We start from the raw sequence: 20,771 nt of genomic DNA, 5'->3' as shown, positions 1-20,771 counted from the left end.
TCCTCTAGGACGTATGAGAAAACAGGATTTTGATACCTACCGGTAAATCCTTTTCTCTAAGTCCATAGAGGATGCTGGGCGCCCGTCCCAGTGCGTACTTTAAATGTAGTTTTGTTATTAAAGTTACACGAGTTGTGTTATTAGTTTCAGCATGTTGCTGTAATTGGTTCATGCCTGTTGGCGTCTGTTATGTTGAATGCCATGTTGTGCGGCATGGTTGAGGTGTGGGCTGGTATGTATCTCACCACTAGTATTAAAGTAAATCCTTTCCTCAAAATGTCCGTCTTCCTGGGCACAGTTCCTATAACTGAGGTCTGGAGGAGGGGCATAGAGGGAGGAGCCAGTTCACACCGATTTGAAAAGTCTTGAGTGCCCATGGCTCCTGCGGAACAGTCTATACCCCATGGTCATGAAGTGGACCCCAGCATCCTCTACGGACTAGGAGAAAAGGATTTACCGGTAGGTATCAAAATCCTGTTATAATTTCTGCGTAACCGCATAAATTGTCCTTTCGGAATATGTTTTTCCAGGATTTATAATGTGAACTTTTATAGTGTAGATATGAATGACTGTTTACAGGTGTCATATAATTGGATGTTACAATCTCATTATTAATTATCTCAAGCGTCAAGTCAAGAAAATCTACCCGACTCCTGCTATATGTGGAAGTGAAGGATAAATTATATGCATTTGTGTTTAAAGTGGAAACAAAAGAATTAGCTGATAATAAATCCCCATCCCAAATAATAAACAAATCATCTATACAACTGCCATAAAAGACCAGGAACCCTCCCCCCCCCCCCCCCCCCACATGGGCTAGTCTACACATGGTTGTCTTCAAAATCGCCCATGTATAGGTTTGCATAAATGGGGGCGAACCTGGTCCTCATGGCCGTTCCCATCACCTGTAAATAATATTGATCTAAAAAAATAAAAAAGTTATGTGAAAGGATAAAAGTTATACAATGTAAAAGAAAAAGTCTGTGATCCACACTGAGATTATCATCCAGACACAATCGTCTGGAAACAGTGTCATGACCTGCCAAATGTGGAATATGAGTGTATAGGGAGTTAAAATGGCATAGTAATCTTGTCAATTTATAGATTGTATTTTGGTAAGAAAATCGGTTGTGTCTTTTAGATGTGATCTCAGTGTGGAAACACGGGGTTGGAGGAAAGTGTCAACGTAATAGGACAAATTAGATGTGAGGGAATTGATACCGGTAATGATAGGGCGGCCGGGGGGTGAAGTGAGGTATTTGTGAATTTTGTGTAAAAGGTGGGAGTGACCGGGAAGTGAGGTAGCAGGAATCTGTGTTCCTCTCTAGACAGGACACCTGCCTCAACTGCAGAATCAAGAAGGCACTTAAGTTCTTTTTTTTTTTATTTTTAGAATTCTCTTTATTAGACAGCCATAAAGTTACGTCACAAGTTACAAGGGATCAATTTACAAAGACATTCAGCAGTGACAGATAATCAAGTTCAAAATGCATAAAATGCAGAATATTGAAGGCTGTGCAATTTTTTTTTTTTTTCAATAAGAGAAAGGAAGATAGAAATAATTCACATTAAGTAATACAAACACAGCTGTATAGCAACAATACAAAGGGGCATAAGTCACCTAGGTGCATTACTGCCCCAAACAATAAAAACAACAATTATAGAAAATAGACCAAGCATCACAGCTGATAGGGAAAAGGAGAGACAGGAAAAGAAATAAATAGAGATAGAAAGAAAAGAAATAGTATAGAGATACAATGAATAGATGAAATATATTGCCGGGGGGGGGGGGGGTTGGGGAGTCAAGCATACATTCTGGTGGAGAAAATTAAATTGTGGTTTTGGATTGAACGCAATAGTACGCAGTGTCAGGAAGTGGAGAGTCGATGCAATAATAAAGGTCTACAGAACAAACCAACACCTCAGATCACAAAAAAGTCAAGTAATAGTTCCCGCCATATGGTTGGTCAAATACCACGTTGTATCCCGAAAAACCTTCCAGATACAGTCACGTCTGTCCAGAGGTAAACTATCTATATAGGTGCCCCATTTTTTATGGAAAAGCATCACCCCAGTTTCAATTTGGAAAGTGGCCATTCGCCTCTCACAAAATAGTATATCTAATAAAGCTGATTCCCATTCTCCTACCGATGGGGCTGTTTTATATATCCAATGTCGCAGTATCACCTGCTTCGTTACCGTGACCATCACAGTCAGTAAAGGAATCACAGGAGCAAGGTCAGACCGCAACATCCAGGGCGAGAAATCCGCGAACAGCAACGGGCCCACTACTCTTGGAAGAGTTAATTTGAGTAAACGGGATAAATACTGAAGGATCTTACACCAAAACCGTTTCATTTTCCCACAAAACCAGAGATTATGTGCAAGAGAAGCTCCACTCACTCCACATTTAGGACAAATTCCTGATTCACCGGGGTGGAAATGTTGTCTTTGGGAGGGGGACACACAGATCCTGTTCATAATACGTAAATGTATTTCTTGTAATGTAGCGGATTTTAGAGCCCTCAAGACCAACTCGGTGTTCGCAGAAATCTCGTCCATCGTGGGTGCCTCTGGGAATTCCTGCTGCCATGAAGCAGAGAGAGGGGGCTGATCAAGGGCGGATCCAGAAAAAAATTACAGGGGGGGCACCATAAGTGGTTGCGCTATCAAGGAGGGGTGGAGTTAGAAGTGCAGTGGGCATGACCAAGTTTCAGTGGGCATGACCAATTGTGTGAGGGGTATGGTCAAGTGCTCAATGTGAGTATCGAGTGTGTCTGTGGTCGAAAATGCACTGCCAATGCCCGCTGCCTGCTCATCATACTTGTGATATATTGTACATTTTTATAGAAAAAAATAAAAATTAGTGTTTGGGACTGGGAAGGGAGTGGGAGGAGGACATGAATGCAATTTTGTTGTCCAGGGCTTCCATTAACTTAATGGAAAAGGGTCTGAATGGGTTAAAAAATTATAAACCAAAAATGCGTGAGGTCCCCCCTCCTAAGGATAACCAGCCTCGGGCTCTTTGAGCTGGTCCTGGTTGTTTAAATACTGGGAAAAAATTGGACGGGTTCCCCGTATTTAGACAACCCCGTATTTAGACAACCAGCACCGGGCTCTTCGACCGGTCCTGGTTCCAAAAATACGGGGGACAAAAGATGTAGGGGTCCCCCGTATTTTTAAAACCAGCATCGGGCTCCACTAGCCAGGGACATAATGCCACAGCCGGGGGACACATTTATGGAGGTCCCTGCGGCCGTGGCATTACCCCCCCAACTAGTCACCACTGGCCCGGGGTTCCCTGGAGGAGTGGGGACCCCTCAAATCAAGGGGTCCCCCCTCCAGGCACCCAAGGGCCGGGGTGAAGCCCGAGGCTGTCCCCAGCACCCCTGGGCGGTGGGTGCCGGGCTGATAGCCATAAGTGTGTAAAAAAAGGATCTTGTTTTTTGTTGTGGAACTACAAGGCTCAGCATGCCTCCCCCGCTTGCTGGTACTTGGTGAACCTCAAGTACCAGCATGTGGGGAAATAACGGGCCCGCTGGTACCTGTAGTTCTACAACAACAAAAATACCCAAATAAAAACACAACACGCACACCGTGAAAGTAAAACTTTATTAAAACACACTTACACACTCGCACATACTTGCCTACATCCCACGCCGAGAATCACGTCCACTTGTCCAGTAGAATCCAATAGGGTTTCCTGTAAAAATGAGAGAGAGATTACTTACCTACATCCCACGCCGATCACGTCCAGTAGAATCCAATAGGGGCACCCGGCACCTGCAAAAATTTAAATAAATACAGAGGGGGGAAAATCATGAGAGAGAGAGAGAGAGAGATTACTTACCTACATCCCACGACGATCACGTCCACTTGTCCATATAGAATCCAATAGTCCCCTTCAGGAGAAGACTCACCAGAAAGGGCCAGGGCCAGCCAGGCACTGGACAGCTCTCCCCCTCTCAGACCCACCCCCACCCCCTTCCCCCACAGGACCAGGAAAAGACTCAGTAAGCAGGGCCCGGCCAGGCACTGGACAGCTCTCTCCCCCCGCCCCCCCAGGACAAGACTCACCAGAAAGGGCCAGGCGTCTTCCTCTTGCAAGGTGGGCTGGCTGCTGGCGGGTGCGCTGTCCCTCGTTGGCGGCTGCTGTCCGGTGCGCAGCGCTGTGTGAGGCTGGTTCAGCGGCGGGCTGAAGCTGGGACCTCCTCCTGCTCGGCTCCTCTGCACAGACAGAAACGTGACATGCACTGACTGACTGCATGTCACGTTTCTCAAGGGAGCCAATCCTGGACCAGCAGCAGCTGCTGCAGCCTCATCAGGCCGCCCCGCGCACAAAAAAAAATAAAAAAAAATAAAAAAATCTATTTAAAACGACAGGGGGGGCACGTGCCTTGGTGCCCCCCCCCCCCCCCCCCTAAATCCGCCACTGGGGCTGATACTTCAATCAGGTCATTGTAAAGACAACAAATCTTGAACGGATTATATCTACAAAACGTGAGGGTGTTGAGTATTGCTTGAGTAGAGGTCGTCTTACCTAAGGGGTCACCAAGGGAGTTAATATAATGGCGCGCTTGGAGGTACATAAAGAAAATTGGAGTGGGGCAAAGAAAACCTTTCCCGTAGTTGCGTGAAGGAGAGCATCTATCCACCAGGATCAAAGACGTCCTTGATTGTGTATATTCCCTTACATTTCCATGTATAAAAATGCCGATTATCTAAAGAAGAGGGGAAATTGGGGTTGCCCCACAAGGGTATATATGGTGATTCAGAAGGATCATTACGAAATATCTTATGAATGGAGATCCAGGCCTTATAAGTATCCCAAAATAAAACATTAGTCCTAAATTCCTGGGGAAGTTTAGACAGTGGGGTGTGAAGCAACGCTGCTGGGGAGTAAGGGAAAAATAATGCCTCCTCCAGTTCCAGGTTCGTAAATAAGTCTGACCGAAGCAGCCAGTCTGAGGCATACTTAAATAATGCAGATCTAGCAAACATCGTCACATTAGGCATACTCAGGCCGCCCTTTCGCTTATTAATATAAGTTCGGGCTCTGGGCATGCGAGGCTTAGCATTTTTCCAAATAAATTTTGAAAATAATTGCGAGCAGAGTAGGGAATCCTGTTTAGTGATCGTGATGGGGAGCATTTGAAGCAGATAAGCCAGTTTGGGGAAGATAACAGCCTTTATCACCGCCATCCTGCCCAACAGAGAAAGTATGAGATCCTTCCAGGTTTCTAAACGTGTTTTAATTTTTTGAATAATGGGAGTATAATTAAATAGATACAACCGAGAAAGTTCCGAAGGAATATAAATACCTAAATATTTTAACTTAGTAGGGGTCAGTGTAAATTGGGAAGAGAAATCAGCATAGAGAAGGGGGTCATTTATGTTAGTCAAAGGGAGTAATTCGGACTTATGGGCATTTATGCGGTAACCAGCGAAGGTGCTAAAACAGTGTATAGTGTCAAAAATAGCCGGAATCGATGTACGGGGATTGGAAACGCATAAAATCATATCGTCTGCAAATAGTCCAAGTTTAACCACCCTCCCTCCCACTGAAATCCCTGAAAAGCCGGCAACTGTCTCAGTGCTATAGCCAGTGGCTCTAAAGCTGCCGCAAAAAAGCAAAGGGGATAAGGGGCAACCCTGTCTAGTCCCCCTATGAATCATTAAGGGTTGAGATAGAAATCGATTAGTGAAAATTTGTGTAAATGCATTATGGTATATGGTATGTATTATGGCCACAAATCGGTCGGGAAATCCAAAACGTCGAAGTGTCTCAAACAGGTGATCCCACGTAACCAAATCAAACGCCTTTTCAGCATCAAGTGATAATAGGAAAGTGGGATCACCTGCCTCCACACCCCCCAAGGACTGGAGGACTGTCAGAACTTTACGGATATTAGTCACCGAGTGTCTGCCTGAGGTAAAACCGGTTTGATCCTCGTGAATTATTTCAGGCAAGATAAATTTCAGCCGGTCCGCCAGCAATTTAGTAAACAATTTGTAGTCCACATTAAGCAAGGAGATAGGGCGGTAAGAGGAGGGGAGGAGAGGGTCCATACCAGGTTTGAGTAGAACACGAATCAGGGCCGAGTTAAAGTAATGTGGGATAGTAAGATTAGAAAAAATAGAATTAAAGAAGGCAGTCAGGGAGTCCACTATTTTAGGGGAGAGCAATTTAAAGAATTCCCCAGACAAGCCATCAGGGCCCGGGGTTTTCAGAGGTTTAAGGGCTTTAATAGCCCCTGTCACTTCAGTGACAGTAACAGGAGCAGTAAGGGAATCCGATTGAGCAGAGGAGATCCGAGGCAACTGTAATGTCTCCCAGAAGGAGCTTTTGTTAGCCTGGTCAATATCGCTATGTGAATAAAGATCGCTAAAAAAGGAGTAAAAAATATCAGTTTCCACTTTCCCCTCAGATTGTACAGTAGAGGCAGAGTCCTTCAAAGCCGTCACATGCTGGGGGCCCTTGTCGGATTTAAGTAAATTGGAAAGCATTCGGCTAGGCTTATCTCCATACTCTGAGAATTTATATTTACCCGCGATAAGGAATCTATTATCCATATGTGTTAAAGTATGTTCAAATTGGGTCCTAGCATCCCTATATTTCTGCTTGTTAGCTAACGTAGGTGAGGATTTAAAATTTTGAAATGAGGAGGTAAGTGTAGATTGTGCCTCCCTATAAGCGGCATCTTGGTCCCGTCTATATTTCGACATGTATGCAATTAAATCCCTTCGCAGAACAGCTTTAGCAGTCTGCCAAAACAAGGCAGGGTCAGACATATGGCCAGAGTTATTAAGATAATAAAAGTCCCAGGAAGCCATCAGCATAGACTTAAAGTCTGGAGAAGCCGCCATTTTGGCAGGGAATCTCCAATGTGAATTAGTACCCAAAGTGAATTTACCCTGTAGTACAATCGAAATAGGAGCATGGTCCGAAATAGTTATGGGGCTAATAGCTGCCTCAATGATCCTGGGGGACAGATCGGTGGATACAAAAAAATAATCAATACGGGAAAAAGAATTATGAGTTGAAGAATAATAAGTATATTCCAATTCCACAGGGTTGTGGAGACGCCATACATCCACCAGGCCCAGCTGTGTAGATACGTAATCCAGATTGATCTTGGGAAGTCGGGTCCTCTGAGATGAAGTACCCTTCCTATCCAAAACCAAAGAGGACACCAAATTTATATCCCCTCCAACAATAAGAGAGGCATGAGAATAAGGTCGGAGAAGATTCGTTATCTCCAAATAAAACGATTTATCATAAACAGCCGGGGCATAGACATTACATAAGGTTAATCTGGTTCCCTCCAAAGTGACATCCAAAACAATATATCTACCTAAGGGATCAATCTGATGATGAATGTCAAACTCAACCTCCTTACGGATGAGGATCGCAACCCCCCTCGCCTTAGAAGAAGATGAAGAAAAGGCTACAACCTCTTGTTTAAGCATGGTAAGTTTAACATGTTCAGCAGGGGTCAGGTGTGTTTCCTGGAGCATGGAGATATCCGCTTTTATCTTATTTAAATATGTAAGGATACGTCTTCGTTTGATAGGAGAACTAATACCCCTAACATTCCACGAAATTATATTAAGATGTGACATCTATACCATCAGCAGGAGAATACAAAGAGACAGTAACAGGTCTAGAAATGGGAAACATTAGTAGATAAGTAATCCAGTGCATCAAAAACATAAACAATCCCCACCCCATCCGGCCAGGCAGCTGCAGTTAAGAAGGAATAGAGAAGAAAGTAGAAAAAGTCAGAAAAGAGAAAGGAAAGTAGAAACAAAAACAAAGACAAAAATAGTATATGAGAACATATACAACAGTATACATCAATATAGACATTCAGCATGGGGACAGCTGCAATGTAGAACAAAAGGAAAAATAACAACTAACATGCAATATCGAGAGAACGAATTCAAGAAAACAACACAATGACCCTTACAGAAAGAGAATAAAGCGCCATCAAAACCATCGTATTCGGAGTTAAACCAAATCCACCCCGCAATAAAGAGGAAATATTAGCAATATCAACCAGCAGGAGAAGAAAGGCGAAGCCCTGGAATCAGGTATCAATCATTACAAGCCCTGGACGGAGAAGATGGATGCGAAGCCGAGGGCGACTGTATGGGTCTCCCGAGCCCAGTTACAAAGTCCTTAGCAGAGTCCACTGAAGTGAAATCCTTCGGATCGTGTGGAGTGAAGATGCGCAGCCGCGCAGGCTAAAGGAGGGCAAATCGGGTACCGCTTTTCACCAACTGAGAGCATATGGGAGACATATCCCTTCTGGCCCTAGAGACTTCTGCGGAATAATCTTGGAAGAGAAACAGCCGTTGGCCATCCCATTGAAGAGGACCTTTGTTCCGAGCCGCAGACCATATCATTTCTTTATGTCTGAAGTTTAAGCATTTGAAGATAACCGGGCGGGGTCTAGATTGGTTAGTCACGTGGCGGACCTAGTCTATGAGCCCGCTCAATTTTCAACGAAGAGAGCTCTTCAAGGATACCCAGGAGGTCTGGCAAGTCGGAGAGGAGAAATTTTAGAAGGTCGGGGCCTTTCAGCGATTCTTTAAGGCCCACAATTCTCAGGTTGTTACGCCTCGAACGATTTTCAATGTCGTCCATCTTTATCATCATATGTTGGCGTGAAGATGTTAGGGATACGACCTGTTCTTTAAGATCTTCAATTTCCTTGAAGTTAACTCCAATCCTTTTCTCATTCACAGAGATTCTGCGCAACATAGACCCAAGTTCCGATTTCAGGTCCGATACTGCAGTCATTAATTTATCCGCCTGAGCTTGCAACAGAGGCTCCACAGTTTCCTTAATCGCTTTCACTATTTCCGAATAAGAAGGAGGTGCGGGAGGAGCCTTCGGAGGCATGATGGGCAATGAGTCAACCGCGGTGTCCAGGCAATCAGAATTAGATGACGGTGGCGGGGATTCAGGGCTTGGTTCCCCACGTTTACTACCACTTCTATATCTTTGAGGTTTCGGTGTAGAAGAACTTAAGAATTTGTCCATAATAATAATTATGAGCTCATGAGGGTCGAATAGATGAGACAGTATGCCGTTAGTAATAGAAGCAGGAAAAACTTTACATCACAGCTGTGGGTGGTGAGCATTCACATAACGCAGTCAAAGGTGGTCATTTAGGAAAAACTGAGAGCAGGGGCGTGGTCCACCAAGTTGTCAGAAGGATGCAACTGTGTTCACCAGGTACAATAATAACACCGCCAGTATATATGGGAGAGTAAACGGTGAGATTGAGAGAGCGTGACAAACAGCAACGGTAGTGAAGTGTTTCAATGATCACGGCAATACGACCAGCGGTATCGCCGTGTGGGCACGCCAACTGAAGACAAATTAATAGGTATTGAGACAATCACACTCACCTCCCACACATGTGGTGACGGGGGGGGGGGGGGGGGGGTAGGAGATATAATTCACTTTGTGGCAACAGACTGGAGAAAAAGTCACTGGCCCTGAAGATCAACAATAAGGGTATTGGGTATGCCCAGTCCCACTATATTACAGCCCGGGAAATATCCAGTGTAGGGCAAAGAATTAACCAACAAGGGGTAATGAGAGAGAGGATTCAGTGTGCCTGTGCAGCCCCTGCAGGTGATCTTATGCAAGATACCAGGAGTGTCGACTGATCACCCTTATTCCTTTATATAATTATAATTCCTGCACTCCCCCTCACCTCCAGGTCCTTCTCCCTTTTCCCGCAAGCTCCAGTATATGATATATTCAGGGGGAGAGAGGTGCAGGGAAGGTGCTGCCGCTTCAGAGGGAGTCCGTGACAGGCAGAGGCAGAGCTGTGCAGGCGCAGCGCCGGAAGTGCGGTGCCGCGGCTTTCCCCGGCTGCGACCGCCGGGTCCCGATTCCCGCTCCATGGGGCACCAGCGACGGCGCAGGGGGGGGGGTCACAGAGGTCAGTCTGCAAGCCCTGAGGTGGACGAAGGGGCTCCAGCAATCGCAGGCGGCATCGGTGACAGCGCACCCCACGGAGCTTTTCAGCGGGCCGGATGTGTAAATTTAGTCCGTGGCTCCGGCCCCCGGTGCAGGCCACAACCCGCAGAGACCGAACAAACGGTCTCCCGGCTCCGCAGACAAGCACACAGGTACCCAGAGCCACAGTGGGGACAGTATGGGCAACAAGGGGCTAAACTCTCCAGCGGCAGCTGTTGTATGAATATTAAGGAGCAGGAGCCCTGAACTCCTGCATCCAGCTGCTTCTCCAGTCAGGCCACGCCCCCCGGCACTTCAGTTCTTTAAGGAAAATGGGAGTGGGGTTAGTATCAAGTATTTGGTAGAATTTACTCTCTCCGAATTTGTTGAGATCCTCCTTAGTATAATAAATACGATCCATAATTACGAGACCTCCTCCTTTATCAGCTTCTTTAAATATTAATGAATCAACCTGTGTTAGTGTCCTAAATGCTCTTTGCTCTAGTTTTGTTAGATTAGATAGTGTTTGAGATTTATTTTGATTGCATTCTACCATTTCTTTGAAATCATCTAAAGTGATTCTGTAAAATGTTTCTGTACTATTACTCTTGGCTGAAATGGGAAAGAATTCCGATCTACACTTAGACTAGATTCTCTTTTGACATCAAAGATTTTTTCTGTCGCAAGGGATACTTTGCTGTTGGTGTTATTTTCTTCCCACAGTTGTTCCAAAATAGATAGCATGATGTCGTCTGTGCTATCTAAAACAATTGGTATGGAATCATCATTTATTTAGGTTCTTTTTGGCAAAGTATCTCTTGCGACACAATTGTACGTACAAATCTATTCAGGTCAACATATAACGAAAAAGATTGGGGTCATTGGTAGGTGAAAATTTCAAACCTCTCTCGAACAATGATAATTCCGAATTGGAGAGGGTCTTACTTGAAAGATTGAATACACTCTGTTTTTACTCTCTATATTACTTTTATTTAGTGTCTTCTTGGGTTTTTCCTTTCTGTTTCTGCCTCCTCTATTTCCTCTAGACTGGAATCTTTTCTTCTTTTTGGTGTATCCCTTGGATTTCTGGTGTTCTGTCGCCAAGAGAATGTTTTGGGGCGTGCTCCTAAAAAATTCCCCTTATTGTCATAGTGATCAATTGCATCAACGGGATTCGATCTTTTGTCTCTGTTGGGCTGATACCTATCTCTTTTGTTAGGATTAATAGAATATGGTGACTGGAATTTAGTGTCCTCATAATCTGTCAAGATTTCATATCTATTGGGATGAACATAATTTCTATGAAAGGGTCTCTGTATATTTCTGCTGGATTTAGCATCATCTTTCTGATATGGTTTATCATTGTCTTTTCTAATGTTAATTTCTAATGTCTCCTGTTTCCTATCCCTCTGTCTGTAAGTGCAAACTACTTTATTCTCATAGTCCAGTAGAACTCGTTTGAATTTTTTCTGTTTGATACTCATAATATTTTGTTCATATTTAGCCACATTATCATTAATTATCTTATCTCTGTTGTTAAAATCCTCAATTCTGACAACCAGCTTCATGAGTGAGATAGAGCACTCATCCAGGAGTTGGTCCCCTTGTTTTTGGTTTTCTCCATCTTCTTGAAAGATTGATGGCTCAAATTACCTGAGACCCTTCTGTATCATCTGTTTGTCTATATATTGTTGTAAATTAGTGCTGTCCAGCCAATTCCTGGATTCGGCTTTAATAAACCCTCTTAATTTTATAGAAATCTCTACCACTGCTGGCTTTTATTGGTCACTCCTATGCAAACCTTTGGACATTTGCACTGCAGTATCCACCATACCTGGATTATTTGTACCAGCCATCAAAAAACAAAGTTTTCCAGCTGTTAACAAGGTGCACAACATCTGGATCACTGGTAAAAACCTCATGATTGCAAAGTATAGGATCTATGCCAAACAACCGAATATTGATGGTCATAGCCAGTGACACTAGTTCTTCTTGAGTGAATCCTAGCCAGCGTTGTGGAATAATATTTATTGCTATTAATTATCTTATACAGGCATTCTATGTGGCATTATTTTATTTTGTTGTGATTTATTTTTATTTTTTTTAACATATGTAATTAATAAATGTGTTTCCTATTAACAAGCCTTTCGGATATTTAAACATATTTTAATTATCATGATCAACCAGCGCTGGTAATTTTCCTTTTTTTTCAGTGTTGAAAGTAGGTTGTCAGATTATCCCTTTAATAAGGGACTCGTATAAATTACAGACTCTGTGGCTGGCTGACTTCAAGTCTCCATCTCACCTGATTTTACTCTGCCACAGAACCTTTGTAATTCATATGTCTCTCTTATTGAAGGGATGATCTGGCAACTTAGTTTTTAAATTTTGACATGAGATTTACCTACTTCAAATTGTTATATACTGACTGTAACTTCTGTACTTAGTCTCACAGTTGTGGAGCTGAACTCAGGTGTTTGAATGTCGATGGCGCTAATGGCATTGGGGCTTTGAAGTTAAAGGATATGGAGCAGTACATTCAGACTGTGCTCTCCCTCAAGCTGTTCAATGATGGCTCTAAAGGGAAACTGAACAGTATGTGTGGAGCAGACTATGTGAAAGTCCAACAGAAGCCTGCAGAGGGTAAGGGCCTGCTTTTCATACACCCAGCAATTATTCCGTTCTTTACTGTACTTAGCACATGCTGGCTGCTCACTGTTCTTTGCTGCCTAATACAATATGACCCAAAATATATACAAGTAGTGAATGAAAAAAGAAAACACTCTCTTCTTGGGGCACACTGCCTATATTAAAATATAACTTAATTAGTATAGCTAAAAAATCAATGGCAACAGTTCTTTAAACTTTGTACACTCTGAAAGAAAAGTATTTTTCACATCCATATTTGAAGGCAACAGTCGGATAAATCCGAAGTAAACTAACAAAATTAACCGTAACTTGGAGGGAAAAAGCATTTATGACAGGACATAAATCAAATAAATGCACAGCAGACAAAAATAATTTCCTTTTTAAGTATATTGGCATGACTAGCAAAGCCTATATATTTTAAATATGAGCACTAGATTGTGCTACAGGTACATGTAAGTGTTCAGGTGGCTCCTCCCTCTATGCCCCTCCTCCAGTTAGATTCTGTGCCCAGTGAGACTGGATGCACACTGAGAGCTCTCCAGAGTTTCTCAGAAAAAATACTTTTTGTTAGGTTTATTATTTTCAGGGAGACCTGCTGGCAACAGGCTCCCTGCATCGTGGGACTGAGGGGAGAGAAGCAGACCTACTTCTGTGAGTTTCAAGGCTCTGCTTCTTAGGCTACTGGACACCATTAGCTCCAGAGGGTCTGATCGCTAGGTACGCCTAGATGCTCGTTCCCAGAGCCGCGCCGTCAACCCCCTTACAGAGCCAGAAGTCAGAAGCCGGGTGAGTAGAAGAAGATCAGAAGACTTCAGTGACGTTACTGACCCGCGGGGCCGCGCATCGATTGTCGCTGGCGGCATACACACTTGCCGAGAAAATGAGCGACGTCGCTCAGGAAGGGGAAAAATGAGCGATGTCGCTCATTTTCTCGGCAAGTGTGTATGCACCTTAAGACCATCTTGCACACCTGGATCCTACTCCTATGATATACTAGTCTTTATTTTATTGTGTATTACCACAAATTCACAGACCGATAAAAGCATATTTACAGAACGTTATTTCAATTGGTACAATCCAGATATGCTTAGTATTCTTGGTTTCATGTGGATTTAAGACTTACAGTAAATAAACATTTTCCATAATGTTGCTTTAAGGATGAATTTATTACTTGTAGTCTGCTGTTAATTCTGTATTTCTTATCCTGCATGTTGTGTTAAAGCCACTTACTCCATGTGTAGCTAGTTGTTGATACTGTCACATTGAAGTGATTTCACACCAATTTGAGAATCTGCATATGGATGTTTTGTGCTTCCTGTAGCAGGGATTATATTTTGCTTTTTTGTCTGTAGGTTTAGACATGAAGCCTGGAGAGCGGTGCTGTTCCTTTGATGGGGATGCTGACCGTATTGTTTACTACTACAATGATGGTCATAATTGCTTTCACCTTCTTGATGGGGATAAAATTGCTACATTAATAAGCACTTTTATTAAAGAACTCTTATTGAAGGTAAGGCATTAAAGTTAAATCTGTGGACATATGGTATTCTTTGATTGGAGACCCAGAATCTTCTTTTTGGGAGTGGAAAATATTGTTAATCTGGGTGCATTAGGAATATTAAAATTGGACTATCCTGGAAGTATTGAGTGCACATGATAACCATATATTGGATGGGTCAGTTGTTGATTTTATTTTTCTCCTGTAGGGTCCACAGATTATCCACAAGATAAACATTGGGATATGAGGTAGCGTCAGCGGATTGGCACCAACATTGGGATATGAGGTAGCGTCAGCGGATTGGCACCAACGATCAAAAGCTTACTGCCTCCCAGAATGCAACGTGCCTCCTGGCTCAGGCAATTCAGTTGTGTTTTTTTTTTTTTTTAGTTGGTGCGGCAGGAGCTGGACCACGATCTTTGGGTTGCTGATTTTGGCAGCCATAAACTTGTTTATTCTATGGAACCTGCAAGAGAAAAATAAAATCAACAATTGACCCATTCAATATATGGTTCTCATGTGCACCCGATACTTCCAGGATAGTACAGTGCTGTTTCAGCGGGCGTCTGTGTGGGATGTACTAGCAAGTCCAGCTGACGTTACCAGGCTGTGGCCAGAGCACGGGGAGAAGGTAAGGTATCGGTTCCTCATAGTGGGGGAGACGCAAGCCACAGCCACACTGTTTTCGGGAAGGAGACTACCGAGCAGTCGCTGATACGGCTGCCACCTCGGGTGCACCTGCGCTAGGCCTCAGGGATCATAGGCTCCAGGGATTAATGAGAGGCCGCGATCCCTGGTGTTGATGACAGCGGTTTGGAGAAGATGCTTCCCTGGTCGCCCCTTTCCCCGATTCATGACCAGTTTCCTCAGAGTTTCCCGCCATGAACTGATTTCCCGCTTCCGTCTGAGACTGTGTATCTAAAGGAAGGCGGCTGTGTGACTGGTGCGTCGGTGTTCACTTGGGCGTCTGTGTTCACTGTGGGGTCACTGGGCGTTTGTGTACACTATTGGCGTCTGGATCCACTTAGCGTTCACTAACGTATTGATAGATCCTGAAAGTGGGGTGAAGTCTCCCTGTGTCCCACTCTCCTGAGTCAGGTGACTAGTCTTTACCTACCATTAAGTACGAGTAGTTGGATAAGTGCCCGATGCATATGAGTCTGTAAACTATTGCAGCTGTTTTCTTTCGCTGTGCAACTGAATACCTTTAAAGTCCTATATAAGGTAATGCAGTAATATGTTTTTCCTACATACTTGAAATGTATCTGTAGTTGAATATGTGCTCATATTGCTTATTATACTAATGTATAACTTGTGACTGATTGCTAGTGTGATTGCTGACTTTACTATTCCTGTCAGTTTCTGTGTATATACCGATCCTCAATGCTGGTGCAAGGCAGGGAGGGATCAGATTGTTGGTCACTTTAACAAGTTCTAAAGTGATTTCATTCACAAATTGTGTAGTTAACACTGTACAGGTGTGTGATTTGTTTATCATGTCTAAGAGAGGCAAGGGTGAGGAGGATACACTCCACAGCAGCACAAACACTGATTTCATGTTTGTCTTGCAAAGCTGGGTTAACCTCTCAGGATCTGGTTTAAAATTGATTATGTGCAAATTGTTTTAGCTTTCACCAAAGCCTCCTGAATGATCCAAGGCAGGCACAGGTTCAAGTTAAACCCCCATGGGCTTCTTTTGCACAGACAGTAGCCAGTATAGCTGAGTGGATAATGCCAGCTCCTATATGAGGGATAGGTTACCCTGTTAACCCTTACATGCAACATTCCCCCTGGTGGTTATCACATCCAGTCCAGGAATCTGCAGCCTTTCAACAAAAACAGGCTTAAAGGCCTGTGGAAAGTAAATCACACAGACATGAAACAACATCTTCACAGTCTACACATGTTTCAGAGGGGTACTCTTCGTAGGATGAGGACTCCTTGCATTCCGGGTCTGCATACAGAGATGAGGATAATGGTCCTAGCTCAGTGGATATATGTGAGCTAATTAGTGCTATGAAAGCCATTCTATTCTTAGATGAGGTGGCAGAGCCTTTGTTAAAATCCAAGGCACCTGTGTTTAAACGTCCCAAAACAGTCGGGGCCTACCATTTGGACTGGCCACAGCTCCAAGAGTGTTCACCAAAATTATGGTGGTAATAGCGGCTTATCTCCGTTGACAGGGATAAGGATTTTTCCATATCTCAACGATTTATTAATCCTGGCACAATCTCAGGAATTGTTTCAGTGCCATCTGCATCAGACAATAGTTTTTTTACAGAGACATGGTTGGCTCATAAATTGGGCAAAGTCGTCCCTGGTTTCATCACAACGGATGACGCAATTGGGGGATGTATTGGATTTGGGTCTTCAGAGAGTAATTTTACCTCTGAACAAAATATCCACAATCCAGTCGAGGATTCAGGAGCTGCTACACAGTCAAAGGGTATCCATTGACACAGCGATGCGTGTAATGGGATCTATGGTGTCTATATTCAACATGGTGGAGTATGCTCAATTCCACTCAAGGCCTCTACAACGTCTGATCCTTTCCAAATGGAATAGGTTACATCCCACCATAAAAACTCCAGAATATGGTCCTTCCTCTGGAAGTAAGGAGGTTATTAGCCTGGTGATGACAGACATCCCATCTGGACAAAGGGAGACCCTTTTGGATCTCAGATTGAGATGTTCAGACAATGGATGCCAGTCTTTAGGGCTGGGGAAAGGTGTTAGAAAGAAGTTGCTTCCAAGGGCAGTGGACCAAGGAAGAAAGTTGCGTGCCAATAAATATAGTGGAACTTCGGGCCATATGTATGACACTCATTCAGGCAAAGGATATTCTTCAGGGGAAACCAGTTCAAATTCGCTCGGACAATGCAACGGCAGTAGCGTACCTTAATCATCAGGGAGAAACTCACAGCCAAAAAGCAATGAAGGAGGTAAGCCAGACGTTAAGGTGGGCAGAACTTCATCATCCAGCCTTGTCCGAAGTGTTCATTCTGGGAGTCCTAAACTGGGAAGCAGATTTTCTCAGTCGACACGCCATTCATGCAAACGAATGGGCTTTACACCCTGAGGTTTTCCAGACTCTGGTAGACAAATGGGGGTTACCGGAGATGGATCTCATGGCTTCCTGTCATAACAACAAAGTTTCCGCATACGGGTCAAGGACAACGGATCCCAAAGCGACCTTTATGGATGCTCTGTCAGTAAGATGGGACTTGCGTCTGGCCTATGTGTTTCCACAGATCACCTATTGCCCAGCGTGGTACGAACGGTAAAACAGGGAAAGGGCGCCGTGATACTAATAGCTCTGGCTCGGCCCAGAAGACATTGGTACACAGATCTGCAGAGGCTGTCGGTGGATACTCCGTCCCTACTCCCTCAACGGCCAGATCTACTATCTCGGGGTCCTTGCTATTACAAACACCTGGATCGGCTGTCTTTGATGGCGTGGGTCTTGAGACTTCCACCCTGAAAGCAAGAGGATTCTCACAACTGGTAATTCAAACAATGCTTCGAGCAAGGAATCCATCCTCAGCTCGCTTTTATTGCCGAATATGGCAGGCCTATATTCAATGGTGCGGTGACAGGAAATTTGACCCTAGGTCTTTCAGAGTTTCCAGACTCCTAGCATTCCTTCTGGCAGGAATGGATAAAGGTCTGCAGGTGACTTCCTTGAGAGTTCAGGTGTCAGCATTGACTGTATAGTTTCAAAAGAAAATTGCTAACCTACAGGATGTTCGCAAGGAATGCTTCACATTCAACTTCCTTTTGTTCCTCCTACAGCTCCTTGGGATCAAGTTTAGTCCTAAAGGTGCTTCAAGTTGCACCATTTGAACCACTGAAGCAAGTGGGTCTTAAATGGTTGTCGGCTAAAGTTCTCTTTCTACTGGCTATTGCTTCAGCTAGAAGAGTTTCAGACTTAGGGGCATTGTTATGTCGCCCTCCTTTTCTGATATTTCATCCAGATAGAGCTGTTCTCAGAACCAAATGTGGTTATCTTCCTAAGTGGTGTCTGAATTCAACCTTTAATGAAGAAATTGTAGTCTCTGCTTTCCAAGGGCCGGACCTTTCTGCGGGAGATGCATCATTGGACGTAGTCCGTGCTGTAAGGATCTACGTGGATCGTACCATTGCCATCAGAAAGATAGACGCTCTCTTTGTTCTCTACGGATTTCACAAGAGAGAATGGCCTGCTGACAAGCAGACACTGGCGAGGTGGTTTCCGATGACCATTTCAGAAGCATATTCTCAAGCTGATCTCCCTATTCCGGCTAATGTCTCTGCTCACCCTACTCGTAAGGTAGGTACTTCATGGGCAGCACAACGTGGTTCTTCAGCTGAACAGATATGTAAGGCAGCCACATGGTCTTCCATTAACACATTCATTAGACATTTTGCCTTTGATACCTTTGCCTCTCAGGATGCTGCATTTGGGCGAAGGATTCTCCTGTCCATTCAGGAGCGTCCCCTCGACTAAAATTGCTTTGGGACATCCCAATGTTTTTCCTGTGGATAATCTGTGGTCCCTGCCGGAGAAATACGTAGTTATGGTAGACTTACCATCGATAACTCGATTTCTCCTAAATCCACAGGATCCACAAGGATCCCATCCTGACGCACATGATTTGAGGATCCTTACACCTACTAACCTCTTCCTTCTTGTACGGTAATGTGTGCATGTGTGTTCTTCTCTCCTTATTAGGGCTCTCTATGATGCTCATGCCTTGTGCTTTGGAAAACAACTGAATTGCCTGAGCCAGTAGGCAGGCATATAGGGGACTGGCCCGTTGTATTCTGGGAGGCCGAAAGCTTTTGATCGTTGGTGCCAATAAGCTGACGCTACCTCATATCCCAATGTTTATCCTGTGGATACTATGGACTTAGGGGAAATAGAGTTATCGACTAAGTCTACCATAACTACGTATTTTACAACTTCTATATATTTTATACAGTAGTACTAAATAGTCTATTACAAACATAAACGAATTACAGTACAGGACCGTGCATTAAATGTACATTTTCTATATTGCATTTGTATTTTGTCAAAGACCACAGTTCTTTTCAATAGACACCAATATATATTATATATCATATATTGGGTAATTCTCTGTGTGACACACGGGACATTTGCATACATTAAAGTACATGATCTGTTTCTGTGCCTCAAATATATATTTTTTTATTTCTGGTGTCCAATGTTTGTATTTATCAAAGCTCGGAAAGAGATAAAATTGTGAGATATAAAGTACCACCTAATCTGATTCTTCCTTACATTTTACAGCCAAGCTTTGATAAATACCCCCCCGAGAAAATATACAGTAGAAAAAATTCACTACAGATCATATATTACTATTTGGTTTTAACTTGCACAGGTTGATTTAACTCTAAAAATGGCAGTTGTGCAGACAGCCTATGCAAATGGGAGCTCTACTCGTTACTTGGAAGAAGTTATGAAGGTAACTAGAATTTTCTGTTCTTTGAATTGGAGTTTTCTTGTGAAATCAATAATAAACTTTCCAAACAAGAACATAAGTGATGCAGAGACTGTTAAAAGGATGAATTATGAACAGAATGGTGCATTAAATATGTTCAGTTATACCTCTCAGTAACCCCAAACCCTTTAATTTCCTGCATTTTTAGACTGCTCCATTTTTGTACAGCTAAATAACTACAGTATATTAAAGGTTAAGTTAGATTGTAAAATCATAAGGTAGCAAGTGCTTGGTACTTTTTTTTTTGTGGAGATTTTTCTGTAATTTAAAGCCAAATATATAAAATATACTTGTAAAGGGATGTCCTAATAGTACTTAGCAGCTTGTTTAATAACGAGTCATACGCTAGTGACCATTTACATCTAACCTCATTTGCTATCCACTTCAAATGTAGTTTCCAGTTTTCACAAGAAATAATGGGGCAGATGTATTAACCTGGAGAAGGCATAAGGAAGTGATAAACCAGTGATATGTGCAAGGTGATAAAGGCACCAGCCATTCCGCTCCAATATGTAAATTAACAGTTAGGATCTGATTGGCTGGTGCCATTATCACCTTGCACATATTACTGGTTTATCACTTCCTTATCCCTTCTCCAGGTTAATACATCTGCCCCAATATCCCTTGTCTGCTTCCTTGATAACTCTGTTAGACATATGTATCAATATACCGTATATACTAGAGTATAAGTCGACCCGAATATAAGCCGAGGCACCTAATTTTACCACAAAAACCTGGGAAAACTTATTGACTCGAGTATAAGCCTAGGGTGGGAAATGCAGCTCTAGCCGTACACAGCCCTCATAGTGCCAGATATACCCTCATACTGCCAGATATGCCCTCATGCTGCCAGATATGCCCCACAGTGCCAGATATGCCCTCATGCTGCCAGATATGCCCCACAGTGCCAGATGTGCCAGATATGCCCTCATGCTGCCAGATATGCTCCACAATGCCAGATATGCCCTCATGCTGCCAGATATGCCCCACAGTGCCAGATGTGTCCTCATGCTGCCAGATATGCCCCACAGTGCCAGATGTGCCCTCATGCTGCCAGATATGCCCCACAGTGCCAGTTACCGTACTTACCCTCCGTCGCTCCTGCGCTGTCTTCTGAAGGAGGGACACAGAGGGCACAGCACGC

At 43.6% G+C, this 20,771-nt stretch overlaps 1 protein-coding gene across 2 annotated transcripts in view; it reads left to right on the top strand.

Moving 5' to 3' along the window:
- The window catches only part of PGM3 (phosphoglucomutase 3), a 118,011-nt gene that overhangs the window by 66,541 nt on the left and 30,699 nt on the right, over positions 1-20,771 (top strand). Inside the window, exons 6-9 of one of the 2 annotated variants that reach the window (XM_063916897.1) lie at positions 11,736-11,888; positions 12,427-12,622; positions 13,981-14,138; positions 19,508-19,591. In XM_063916897.1, the coding sequence (XP_063772967.1) occupies positions 11,736-11,888; positions 12,427-12,622; positions 13,981-14,138; positions 19,508-19,591 (591 nt within the window). The remainder of the gene's footprint in view (positions 1-11,735; positions 11,889-12,426; positions 12,623-13,980; positions 14,139-19,507; positions 19,592-20,771) is intronic. The other variant, XM_063916898.1, reaches the window with a different exon arrangement.

This window comes from Pseudophryne corroboree, chromosome 4 (genome assembly GCF_028390025.1).
Source record: "Pseudophryne corroboree isolate aPseCor3 chromosome 4, aPseCor3.hap2, whole genome shotgun sequence".
Classification (NCBI taxonomy): domain Eukaryota; kingdom Metazoa; phylum Chordata; class Amphibia; order Anura; family Myobatrachidae; genus Pseudophryne; species Pseudophryne corroboree.
Note: the sequence above shows the minus strand (reverse complement) of the source record. Positions and strands in the feature narration are given on the sequence as shown.